At 39.3% G+C, this 13,180-nt stretch overlaps 1 protein-coding gene across 5 annotated transcripts in view; it reads right to left on the bottom strand.

Annotated features, from left to right (window-relative positions):
• Positions 1 to 4,882: 4,882 nt before the first annotated feature.
• The window catches only part of MGAT4D (MGAT4 family member D), a 95,180-nt gene continuing 86,882 nt past the window's right edge, over positions 4,883 to 13,180 (bottom strand). For all 5 annotated transcript variants that reach the window (XM_067568009.1, XM_067568008.1, XM_067568010.1 and 2 more), the window contains 3 exons: positions 13,084 to 13,165; positions 10,190 to 10,302; positions 4,883 to 9,548 (listed from right to left, as the gene is read on the bottom strand). In XM_067568009.1, coding sequence (XP_067424110.1) covers positions 9,528 to 9,548; positions 10,190 to 10,302; positions 13,084 to 13,165 — 216 coding nt within the window. In that variant the 3' untranslated portion in view covers positions 4,883 to 9,527. The remainder of the gene's footprint in view (positions 9,549 to 10,189; positions 10,303 to 13,083; positions 13,166 to 13,180) is intronic.

The following is a 13,180-nucleotide window of genomic DNA, read 5'->3' on the forward strand; positions in this document are numbered from 1 at the left end:
CCCGACGCAACCCACTGGCTGCGTGCACCCTGCCGGAGCCAATCACGGCTCAGTCCGCAGCGGTCAGAGCCCAGCTGCACGTGCTAGCTAAGCCAAGCGTCGCCAGCGCCTGGCCTATGGGACTGAGCGACTAACCGATCGCGGCCCTGTGTACACAGCAGCAGCAGCAGCTGTCGTCATTGTCCTGTCCAGCGCCCCCTGTCGGACCCAGCCCTGGCATAGGACCTGGGAAATCGTTGCCACCGTGCAGCCGCCCCGCTCCCCAGCCCCCGGTAGTAAGGCAGGGTCTCCGAGCTTTCAGTCCAGCCAGCCCAAAGCCCTCCAGCAGCCATGGCGCCATAGCTAAGGCTGTTCCAATTCTTAGTCAAAGAGGGGATTCAACCTCCTATGCATGGAAGGTACAACCTGGCCGCCCTACTCTAACTGCACTTGGACTGGAGAGTGGATTGCTGAAGAGGTACTAGAAAAGCCATAAGCCTCTGAGCTAAGTAGCAATTGCGAACTGGGTTATTTGAGATCTTTGGCATCTGCCAGTCTTTACTGTTTCATTTGTAAGATCAGTCAGAACAAACACAGGCTCTTCTAACTTTCCATATAGTTAAAAATCAATCTGAATCCTATATGCAGGCTATATTTGGGAAAAAATTGCAATTAAGCTAATAATGATTGTATCTAATTGATATGATTAAATAAATTACCAGGCTAAGATAATTTAGTGGGGCCATTGTGACAGGAGAAATAAAGCATCTTTCCTCTACAGCTAATTTCTGTACAACAACTTTTCTTGCTTATAATAAGACAAGGTGGGTGACATATCTTTCACCAGCACAAGCTGGTCCAGCAAAAGAGACAACCTTTTGAGTTACAAAAGAGCTCTTCTCTTCTGCGAAAGGTACTCGGAGTGTCACAGCTAAATCCAAGGTGGAACAGGTAAGGCATTAACACATGTTGCACGAGACCATTCAAGGTGAAGTGGCCAGTTAACACAGGACAAAGGAGGATTAGTGAATTGTTGTAATGATCCATAAATCCAGCATCTTTATTAAATCTATTATTTTTGGCATCTAGTGGAGTTATTAAGTTCCCTGGCTTGTCTTTTGATGGTGTTATGCCTGTTCCCTTTAAGAGTGAGGACTGAGAGGTCAGACATGGAGTGATGGTTTTGTGAAAAGTGTTTGCCTTATGATTTTTCTGTGTGAGTTCATTCAAGAGCATAATGATTGTCTTATTTCATCTACATACTTATAGGAGCATTTAGCACACTGGATGAGGCACACTACATGTTCTAATAGGCATGGATTTTGAAAGATATGTTGTCATGGTGTATTGATCATTGCAGCAGTGAAGATGTCAGCCATTTTGCATCAGTTGGTATAGCAGGGTCTGATGCTACTTTGTGTTGGTGTGTCCTGGTTTGTGGGAAGTTTTTGATGAACTTAGTGAGGTTGGGGAGCTATCTGAAGGCTAGAAGAGAGGGTTCAGGAAAGATTTCTTTCAGGGTGTGGTGTCCATCAGTTGGACTTGTTTAGTGATTCCCCATAGAGGTTCCAGCATGGGGTGATAGGTGATAACTAGGTGTATAGTCAGAGGTTGTTGTTTTTTTCCCTTGTATTGAAGCAGGTTCTCCTGGGGTATTTAGATGGCCTACCACCCATTTCATGATGCAATCTACTTTCGGGTGGAGTGTACTTATTTGGTAAAGGTGGATTTTAAGTGTGTTAAGGTGTGTATCCTGGATTTTCTCTTTGGAGCTTATTCTGTGATATTTGAGGGCTTGGCTATAGATAACTGATTTCTTGGTGTGTTTACTGGATCTCTGAAGGTAAGTGTGGTGATCTGTGGGTTTCTTATATATACTTGTCATTGTGGCAGCTGATAAATGGTGGAGGAAGTTGATGCTGGTGTGGGAGTATTATGATGACTCAATTGCATGAGAGAGAAGATACACGTTTTCCAGAGGTCTCACAGGTACTTGACGCACTATCACTGCTCTTTTAAGGTTTCATAGCTATCTACCATCTTGGGTATATTTGTCTATAAAATTTCCAACAAACATTAAATTAAAAACATTTCTGGACCAAAAAGAAAATTAAAATGGAATTATTTGAGCGTATGTTCTAATAACTTAAGGATAAAAATCACTGCAGAAGTATTGTAATTGTAGCAACCTTTATGGATCTTGGAGAGATGAGTAGAGTTTCCAGGAGGGAAGTGTTTAGAAGAGGAAACCAAGCTGTGTGCATATGATTTGAATGCTAGCTGCACTTGTAGCATCTCTGTAAATAGTTCATTTAATAAAGAGAGAGAGTTTAGTTTTAGAAACATGGAGTTCATGTTTTTACCCAGCATGCAGCATTTGAAACAGTAATTAACTCAAAACCAGGCATTATAAACCTGGGAAAATTCAGAGTTAAGATTACACTTAAAAGACATTGCAAAATATTAAGGTAAGAAATCCACATTTATGGCACCCAAACATCCTTAATGCTACCCAGTCATGATTCCACAAAATAAAAAAATGACAATGTCTTTAAACTTTTTTAAACTAATTTGGGTCCATAAACACTAAATGCATTAAATATTGTAGTGTCACTATAAGGCATAGTTAAAGTTGTTTGGGTACCTGGTATATATGACTGAGCTAATGGTTAAGGGGATGCTGTTAGGAGAAGAGGCAATTTTTATGAAGCAGCTCTTGACATTCTCAAAGGTTCTCTCCAGCATACACAAGATTAAGACACTTACCCATCATATTGAGACATATTTACTTGAGTTGGATGGAAAATAGAAATCCCTTCCTGCAAAAAAACTTAAATTTTTGAAAAAAACTGTCCTGAAATTTTTCACAGAAAGGATTTCTAGAAAAACTCCATTTCAGGAGAACGGAATTTTTTGGCTTCCCAAATGCGTGCTGTGATTTGGGGTATCTATACAATTTATGAATTTTGTGAGAGATCAGGAACTCTGTGTGTATTTTTACCAGGCTGCAAACTCTTATCTTGAATGTGTAGCTTGTTTGTCCTTTCTGTGATCTCTTTACTGCCACATTTGGTTGACATTCTTACAGGGGTAGTGACAAAGGCCTAACAGTAGAAAGTCATTACATTGAGCAGCCATGATTAAGAGGTGGCTTCTCCCCAGTGCAAACCAGTTTTTCAAGTCTAAACTCACCTGACATAGGGGGCTGAAAGTTATAAAATGGCAGGAGCTGCTCTACTCAGGGGAACCACTTTTCTCCAGCTCAAGATGAGAGAGAAGTAACTCAGTATGTAGGAACCTGATGAGGCAGGGGCCCCTGCTTGTCCTGTTACATAAACATGATCTCCCAGGGGAAGGGTGAACTTGTAAGGCCCATTGTGATTAGGATGTTTGTTGTTTTCTAAGAATATGTCTACACTTGTAACTAGGGGTGTGATTCCCAGCTGGCATGGACAGTGTCATGCTCGCTGTCGCTGAACTAGCAAGCTAAAACTAGTAGTGTAACCACGCTAGCACAGGTGGCATCAAATGGTGGCACTGGCTAGCTATTCTAAGTATGCACCCAAAGGGTTCAGGTAGCTTTGTGTGTGGCACAGCATAGCTACACTACTATTTTTAGTGCACTAGCTCTATGAGAGCTAGCATAAGTGAGTCTACCACTAGTGGGGAATCATACCTCCACTCCAAACAGGGCTCACTTGTGCTTTATTTTTTTAAATAAAAGAGCAACAGTGTTAGAATGCTGTGACATGTCTGTGCATGTTATATGCTACACTTACATTGTGCCTCTTGAGAGAGGTAAAGTAACACAGAATTCTCGAACCTTTGGTGGGATTTGGGGAGAGCACATGTTTAAGCTACAGGGGAATCTAAGAAGGCAGCACTGGTTCCGGGGTCTGGGCAGAGGACCACAAGGTCACAGCTTGCAGATAGAAGTATTAGAGGGTCTGCAGCTTGACAGTGTGCCTAGGGACCCCCAGACTGGGACAGTGCTTAGGCTTTGTTCTAACTCTGGAGGTTGAAAAGACGCAGGTCCCTTCACAGCAGTCCAGTGAGTGGGCATAAAGGATTGCTCAACCAGATCTCTGACACCCATAGCAAAGGCTCATCAGTTTCAGTGCTCCCAGAGAAAGTGGGAGAAAGTGAAACTGACGAGCCTTCCAGCTGGGGAGCCATCATTTTGATTTTCTTGATTTTTTTTTTTTTGGTAAATTTGGAAAATTTCACTTTTGCAAAAAAGGCATTTACAGTGGGGGTGAGGTGGGGACATGAATTGAGAATTGGGCCCCCACCACCCTCCCTAGCTGGCTGCTGCTGCCCTGAAGCTGCCAGAGGCCCCAGGTCCCAGCAGCCTTGTGTCAGAATGACACTGCCCTGCCGGAGCAAGGAAGTGCTGCCTGGGGAAACAGCAGTTCACACCTGATTACATCAAACAGCTAATCAGCACAGCCAGGCAGGTGGGGCAAGACAAACTGCAGCCACAGTCTGTGGGTGAAATAGCTGATCTGTGGACTTTGTCAACAGCTAATCACTCTGACCTTCCCAGTGGATGCTAAGCACCAACAGTATTTTTTTCTGATCAGTACTGGGCCCCCTGGGCACACCTAAAGTTGGTGCCTATGTGGAAAATTCCCAACTAGCTCTAATGCTTACCGAGACTCTCACTTGGCTGCAATAGTAAAGGTATTTCTTACAGTCATTTGCTGAGGCAATTCAGCTTAAACCAAAGAAGAAAAGTCTCCTGCTACAACTGGGGAGTCTATGTAGCATTCCTATCATATATTTAAGGAATAACTGAACAGGAAAATCAATTCCAGCTATTCCAGACTGATTCCTGGGCCCAGATTCATAAAAGGACTGCCATTAACATGTATGTGATCCAGTGTAGGTGGACTATGAAAGATACATCTGAAGAAAATTTTATTCATTGCAATAAATAAGACACTTAGAGGTTTACAAAACAGAAATACCCATACAAGACAGTTTATGCAACATAAAAAAATAAACATCTACAAAAGATTGTGATTTATAAGTAATGGAGAAGGAGGAACAGTGGATGTGAAAGATGGAACTCCCATGTGTATGAGAGTGTTCTTTCTGTACATTCACTCAAATTTTTAAAGAACAATTTTAATCTAAATAATTACAGGGCTATTTTAATTTGTTTAGCTTACATATCTCAATTATATTTGAAGGATTATTCCTGTCTCAGAGGGTTCTCTTCTCAGTGTGCATGTCAATTAGTATTAACAGTAGTTATGCATAGGTATCAAGAAAGACCACATGCAGCTTCCCTTAGTTGTTCAAGTGGTCACGATTAAGGAGGGCAGAATTTTTCCCACAGAGCATAGAACCCTAAGATAGCAATAAATAAATAAAATCTAATAAATTAATAAAAATCAAATTGAAAATTCTTAACCAGATTTTAGGATTTTCCTTTAAAAGTCCATGGAAAAAAAATCTAAAACCAGACTGCTAAAACATAGGCACCAGAGGTCAGTCACTTTCTCACTGCACTTTAATGAAAATCAAAATAGGTTGAATAAGCATCATTAGTATTTAAGCATTTGTCTGGGAAACTTCCCCTCTCCCCCACTTCATCTTCAAAACTAATTATGTGTAATGAGCCTGAATTTGAGAATTTAAAAAAAACAAACAAAAAAAACACCATAAAGTCAATATAGTGCTTTGTAGTAAAATTGTAATTTTCTTACTGAATGAGCTCAGTGCCTTGTTTTGGAATCTGAGATTTTGCCGTTTTATTTTTGTAATTGGCATTTAAGTCTTTCCTTCATGCTTTGTGCTTACAATATTTATTTGTATAACAAATACATATAAAAAATACTTTTGTTCTCTATGATCTCTCATCTCTCTTGTTCCTTCTCCTCGTTTTCCATTTCTTTCAAGTATCAGCAAGTTCTGTTGAGATTCCCGGGTACTTCTGACAAAACTGCTGCATGTGCAGGTTGGACCATTGCCAGTTCTTAATGAGCCCACAAGGGGGCTCTACAGCAGCTGTGTCACTGTCCCCAGAAATTTCTTATGCAAGTTCTCGTGGGTCAGTGCGGATTTGAATTGCAGCTCACAGGTTAGTGTCACAGTTTGAAGAGTCAGAATGAATGCCTTCCCTGTTCAATAGCCTCATCTTTTGAGCAAAACACTTGGAATGGAGGGGCAAAACCATGGAGCTAATTCCCTGGAGTTGCAGGTTTGTCGCTTCGACTGTTAGCATTAATGTAAAATGCATAATGCGAAGCTATAGTAGGAAATTTTGAATACTGAGCCAGATTTCTGTTCTTATTTACACTTGTCTAAATCAAGAGTAGCTGTTTATTTCAATAGAGTTACTCCAGACTTACATCACTGTAACCAAGAGCAGAATCAGGCCTGCTGACATCAAACTTTAACACTAACCTGCTAGAATACTGTGGCTTGTACCTCCTGCATCTCACAATACAGCCTCAAGTTTGCTGTTACTGTGACAACAGCCTTTTAGGTATCAGAAAATGTAGAGTATGAAACTCTGCTTTCATTTATCCTAATGAAAATCCAAAGTAACTCCAATGATTCATTTAGTTTGGCATAACACCATAGTGATTAGGGCTCTGATTCTGCAATAAATTTTGTACAGGCAGATCCCTCTGGCCACACAGAGCTCATTGCAAGAGGGGACTAGGAACAAAATTTGGACCACAATAGTCAGGATTTTATAAGCAATACTTACATTAATTTAATATTTTTATAAGGCTCCTATACTTCTTAAAAGTGAATGGGTAAGGCTCCCAGATATCACAATGATGGGGAACATATAAGGACATAAATAGGCAGATTAAACTATATAGAAGGCTGATTGCACAGAAAGAAACAAGTATCTACAGCAATACTGTTAGTTACCCCTGAAGAATTAAGGTTGATCAAAGCATTGTGAACTTTGACATTTTACTTCAAAGTTTAAGGACAGTTTATTTGAAAAAATGAGGGTTCTTTTAAGCAGCAAAAGAGTTATACTAGCTTAAATGACAAGGCACTATCATTCTAGATCTATTTTCAGTGGTTTATCGTTTACCTAAAATTTTCTCCTACACCATGCTACTCCCTGCAACAAGTGCGCAGGGCATCTACCATGTGGCTGAATTCCATGGAACTGAGATAGTTTTAGCACCTTGCAGGAGGCACTCTACCCCTTATTAGATCAGGCACTTAATTAACAAAAGGTTCGGGGGGGAACGGGGGCGCGAAGGAGGGGGAGGCAAGGTGATGCTTCTCCCACTTACAGTGGTTCTGCCATTTATTTCAATGGGAGGAGAGCACGCCCTATATAACAATTTGATTCAGACTAAGATGACAGAAGCTACAGTAAATTAAAAACTCTGGTTCAGCATTGCAGGATTCTGATATAAAACTTGAAATATACATAACGATCCTAGGACCCACTGTCATTTTAACAGAGAATACCAAAAACTGGTGCACTTTGGAACTGCATTGAGGTCTCAGAAAAGAAGTTTGGTTTAAACATTTTCACATTGACTGGGGCTTCTAAAGGTCATTGAACAGAAAAAAGGAAAAGTCTGGCCCTGGATTACATGGTACTTTGTCTTTTTGGACAGCAGGTACCCCATGGAAGTGTCTTTTTCCTCAGAGATGCTACAGTGTTTTGGGAAAAGGGTGAATTCTGTGCAGCTTCTATGAAGCTAAGACTCCTGTAACAAAAAGCGAACCATTCTAGTTCCATTATCTTTGAGGCCTTCTGAAGGCTGCACCATTTGCCCCACTGAATATTTTTAATAAGAATGGTAGTATGTTGTACCATACTGTACATTGAACAGTATATACTTTCATCTTCATTTCTAAATAGAAGGGTTTTTTTCTACCTATAATAATCTCATTTCTCCTTTTAATCAGACTTCACCAATTTGACATGGCTGAGGGTAAGTTCTCCTCAGTTTCCCCTGCATCTTCCCACCAACCAGGATGGTCTGTTGCACCATAGTCTCTACAGATCACAAGGCTCCACAGTGAGGGCTCAGTCTTGCAAACATGCATGTAAATCTGACTATACATGCGACTAAAGTTTCTCATGTGTGTCAGTATTTGCAAGATTGGGACCTCCCTGGAAATTGCACAAAAGGAGGTGAGGAAGAAGCAGGTGTATGGACCAACCCCAGCTTTTGTTACTGGCTGGATATGCCAGGTGAGCAAGCTGCGCTATCCTAAGGGATAGCATTGCAATAAAACATATTCCTTGCTAGCTGGGAACAATCCCTCCTCCCTTGGGTAGTCCAGTTCTGTACTGCTCCCTACTTAGGGCTAAATGGCACAAGTGTTAACAGCAGAAAGCTATTTACTTAATACTATACAGTATCAACAATACTCCTTTTAAAATATTTATTAAAGACCATGAACTGCTGATCTGTTTCAAAACAATGTAAAGAAAGTGGATTTTAAATTGTTATCTTGCTGTAAATTAAATATTTTGTTTATAAACATGTGGGGCTGATGTCAATGGAGTTACACTGCTGCAAAATTGGTGTAAAGTAGTTCATTATTTTTTGATATTATGTACAATGACTGTGAGAGAAACACAGTATGCACACTTAGGTGCTAAAGAGGTATGTGTATGAAGTCTGACACTAGCACCACACCTGGCTGCGTAATATGGATTCCTTATTATATTCATTTTAAATGGAGCATCTCCTTTTACATTTTTATTTTAAAATTTATACTAAATTGTGCTTCTGTGACTAGGGTTTAAGCACCAGCACATACAATTCAGTAAATAATTTATTATTTATGATGAATTCAGCATACACTATCCTGGAAAATTGTACATTTCTCTGAAGAAAAACTGTTTCATATTATTTAAATAACTTGAAGGTGCTTTCTATTTAATAGATACTAAACATACCCCATGGTAAATGAACTTAAAGGCTGAAGTATTAATTAACAGAGAGCACCCTCAAATTATCATAAAAGTACAGTGTGCTCCCCATATTGGTAAACTGTCCCTAGTTAGGGTGGATTGTCTGAAGTAATTTAGCAAAATATTGATTGCTTTTCCACTCTGCTCCAGTTCTCCTCCAAAATACTGAGTCAATATATTTCAATGGAATTAAAAAACTTTGTTCTTATTTTTCTCCCCAAATGTCCCTAGTTTTGGTGAAACTGAATTTGGAATAAGGACGTTGATTTTACATTCCCTGAGGGAGGTCATATAATATCTTTAACAATGACTTATTTTAATTTTATACTAGTGATCATTCCCTGTGATATGTCAGTGTAGTCAAAGTAATAAAGCATTTTTATTTATAAAGGGCCTACTAGGAACATTTTATAGATTTTTTTTTTTTTTTTTTTATAATATTCAAGTTCTTCAAAGAAAGTTTCAGTTCTCCCCCTTTCCTAATACACAGTATTAAGTAATAGTAGCAGTATACAGGGTTTTTTTTCCCCCCAGCAGACCATTTGTTGCTACCACTTGGTGGCCTGGTTTTCAAAGCAGTCCTTAAAAATGACACATCAAAAACGTTATTTTCTTGAGTTTTGTATTTTCAGGAAGTCTTTACCAGTATCTGAAAAAAAATGGGGGAGGTAATAAATTATTTGATACATTTACATAAATCATATCAAATGTTAAATTTTATTCTATTTTCCTCCTTTCAGATATAGTCATAGGTTTTTAAGGTTCTCCAAATCCTTTCAGAGAGAGAGAGAAATCTTTTGAGATTTTTTCCCCCCCATGAGATGTTGCTGTTAAGTCCATAAACAATCGACACCAACAACTTTAAAATTACACTGTTTTCTGAAGATATATGCCTGCTCTTGCCACAAACACCACCTGAGATTGCTACTACTGAAAGAGAAGATAGAAAAGAATAAAAGTTACTAACTAAACTTGTACATAATTTTCTCCATCATGGTCCAAATTTTACTAGCCTTTCTTACGTCAGGTATTATTTACTGATAGGTTTTTTTTCAGTGAAGTAAATAAGATTACCCAAGTAAGTGATATTCAACATAGACAAGGTTGGAAGAGTCAATCCTTTTGTGTGTTTTTCAGTATTTTTTGTGCAGTCAGTTTTTTTCCCCCCCTGTATAGTTATTTTCCCCTGTCTACCTAGGTCCTTCACAATTTTTCCCCAAAAATATTAAGAAAAGGGGATTGTAAAGCCATAAATCTTTAGACCTATTAATATGCTTCCTATAGGCTTACCTCACTCAGTAATACCCACATAGGAGAATCAGAATGGACAGATAAACGAATAGCCTGTACTTTTCCTATTGATGGACTGATGATGCCTTCTGCTATTCCATTATCAAATGTACCTATGTACAAACAAAATCAATCAACACTAGCATGAGCTATAATGAAATACATTTTCCTAGTGGAGTTAACACAGACAGTTTTAATGTCAATAATAAATATTATCTAAGACCCAGATTCACAGAAATATTTAGGCACCTACGCCTGTGATTTAGATGTCCAAGTCCCATTTTTAGGAGCCACTGTGATCCACAAAACCCCCCACTCACCTGCTGCCTGACCCTGTAGGTGCCTAAATTCACTCTGCACCTACATTTTTGTAGTAGATGTTCCCTAAGTGATTGTTTGTGCCTGTGGACATGTTCACTGCTGCTTCCCTCTTAAGTGCTTGCACACCAATCTCCTGCCTGAGCCCCAGAATGATCCTCAACCAGGAGAATAGGTGGATGGACATGTATCTTGCCTGCAGAGCCCAATCTGTATGAGTGCTCAGAGCCCCCTTAACTCCAAACAAAATGGCCAGAGGAGGAGAAACTCCCTTATAACCTTTAGCCCAGTGGTTATGATACTCACCTGGGATGTGGGAGGCCATCTGCCTGATGACAAGAATGGATTTGAACAGGGATTGGTCACCTGTCAGGTGAGTGCTTTAACCACTGGACTCTCTCTCTCTGGCCCAATTAATAATTCACATATTTAATTAAAGTGGAACAACTACAAGAGGAGAGATTCAGACCCATATCAGAATATCCCATAGTCCAGTTGTTAGGTCACTCACCTGAGGAGTAGCAGATCCCTGTTCACATCCATTCTCCTCATCAGGCTGAGAAGGGACTTGAACTAGGAGCTCTCTCACATTCCTGGTGAATACCCTAACCATTGGGCTAAAGATTATAAGGGAGGTCATCCTCCCTCTCCTGTCTGTTTTGTGTGAAGTTAGGCAGCCTCTGAACACAGCTGCAGGCAAGATAGGCATTTGCCCACCTATATCTTCCCCCAATTCATGGATCACGAGCCGAGATCTCCCTGCAGCCCAGACTTAGGCACTTATTTCTGTTAGAGGGGGACATATAACAAACCCTTCTCATCACCATCTCCCATTGGCTAGCTTAGACACCTCTCTTCCTAGGATGCTGGCTTTTGTGGATCCCGTTCATTGTTAGCCTAGGGGTCTAACTCACGCTTTGTGGATCACAGTAATGTCTAGGCTCATAAGTTACGCATTGTGACATTCAGTGTTGCAACACCAACATCCCTTTGTGGATCCAGGCCTAATACACTAAATACCTACAAGGAAGCAATATAAAGAAAAGAGAAAGCAAATTATTCCAAAGTGATAAAACGAGTAACAACTTAAAACAAAAAATGAAAGTATTCCGACTGCACATTAGGATTCATTTCTTCAATGAAAGCAACTAAGAGCTGAAACAGACTACAAGGGAAGTGGAAGTCCCTTCACTGCAAATGCGGAAGAATAGATTAGGCTGGGAATGTTACTGGGAACAATGTAAAAAAATAAGCCACAATGCATGGGGCACATCAGAGCATCCAAAAGAGCTTTTCTGACCTTACCATTTAAGATGAGTATATGATTATTTTTAAGTGACTTTTATTAGGAACCATGGGCCAAATTCTCCATTCTGCTACACTAGTTTTAATGCTAGTATAACTAATAGTTACACTAGCATAAAATTGGTGTACCTGAATGGAAAATCAGACACTATTTGTAAGGTATATTTCAAACTGATATGGGTGTGCAATGTTGAGCTAAGATCAGATGATTTTATCCCTCTAATGAGAGGAAAATGATCAAGAGGGAGTAGGAAAGAGCTGTAGGGGAAAGATGAGTAGCAAACGGTGATAAGAAAATAGTAGTAAGTGGGGAAGACACAACAGTTATGTAATGGAAGGGGAAGAAAGGAAAATGGCAACCAGGTTCAGCAGGCAAAGCAGAAAGGGGAAGCTGGGAGGAGAACAAAAAAGGTAAGCTATGTTGAGAGAAAGGGAAAAAGAATAGGAAGAGATAGGCTTGAGATTAAAAAGCTGTTGTCCTTTGACTAATAAACTGGGACTTTGGGGGTTGCATGTGCACTGTGGTGAATTTAGATGATTGTCTCAGAAAAAAAAACAAAAACCCAACAACTAGCATGTTGTAAATTGTCTGAATTTCATCAGAATACAAAAAATCCCATCAGCACCTGGGGGTCTAGCTTTCTTTCACTAGAAACAAAATGTAAATGTTCACAGCTATTCAGGTTTAATATCCCAAGTATTGGTTGTATAAGTTTCCCATGTAGCCCATCATTTCCAGTTGCTCATAACTTTCTCAAACTTTAGAACATTTAGATTGAAAAAACTTTCTTTTGATGCCCTGCGATTTTGTGATGTTGACAATAAGTCAGTGTATTACTAATTGGAAATATTGATAAAAATCTATTAAAGATGTACTAGATCTTTTTAAAAGCAGCATATTCTGATGAAACATTCACCTTTGTTGCTGGATGAACCACAAGTTGATGTCAAAATCAATTAGTTCAAGCTGCAAAACTCAAGTCAGTCGATTATCCTACTGAAGAGCTTGAAATGATTGGGCTTTTTCTTTAATTAAAAACCTTCACTATCCCCTTTACTAAAGTCTGTTTTCATTACTCTGCCATACTGAATTCTCAGTAATCAAACTACATTCTGTAACATGCGGAAGTTCACAATGTATTCTTTGATTACTAATTAACTTTGGAATATTGAGTTTCTTATACAACTAAGGGAGCTTTCTAGTGTATAGATTTTTTTATATTGTATATACAAGCAAAACTTTGTCTTTGAAATGATAGTAAGTAGTTTACCTATCTTTAAATATCCATCTTTGGTTGTTTCGTAGTAAACTTTACTTTCATGGCCTACTGAATCATTTAAAAATTCCGTTTCCTGTAATGAAACAAA

The sequence above is a fragment of the Emydura macquarii genome, unplaced genomic scaffold, assembly GCF_026122565.2.
Source record: "Emydura macquarii macquarii isolate MOO-44397 ecotype Brisbane River unplaced genomic scaffold, CSIRO-AGI_Emac_v2 contig_2834, whole genome shotgun sequence".
Lineage (NCBI taxonomy): Eukaryota > Metazoa > Chordata > Testudines > Chelidae > Emydura > Emydura macquarii.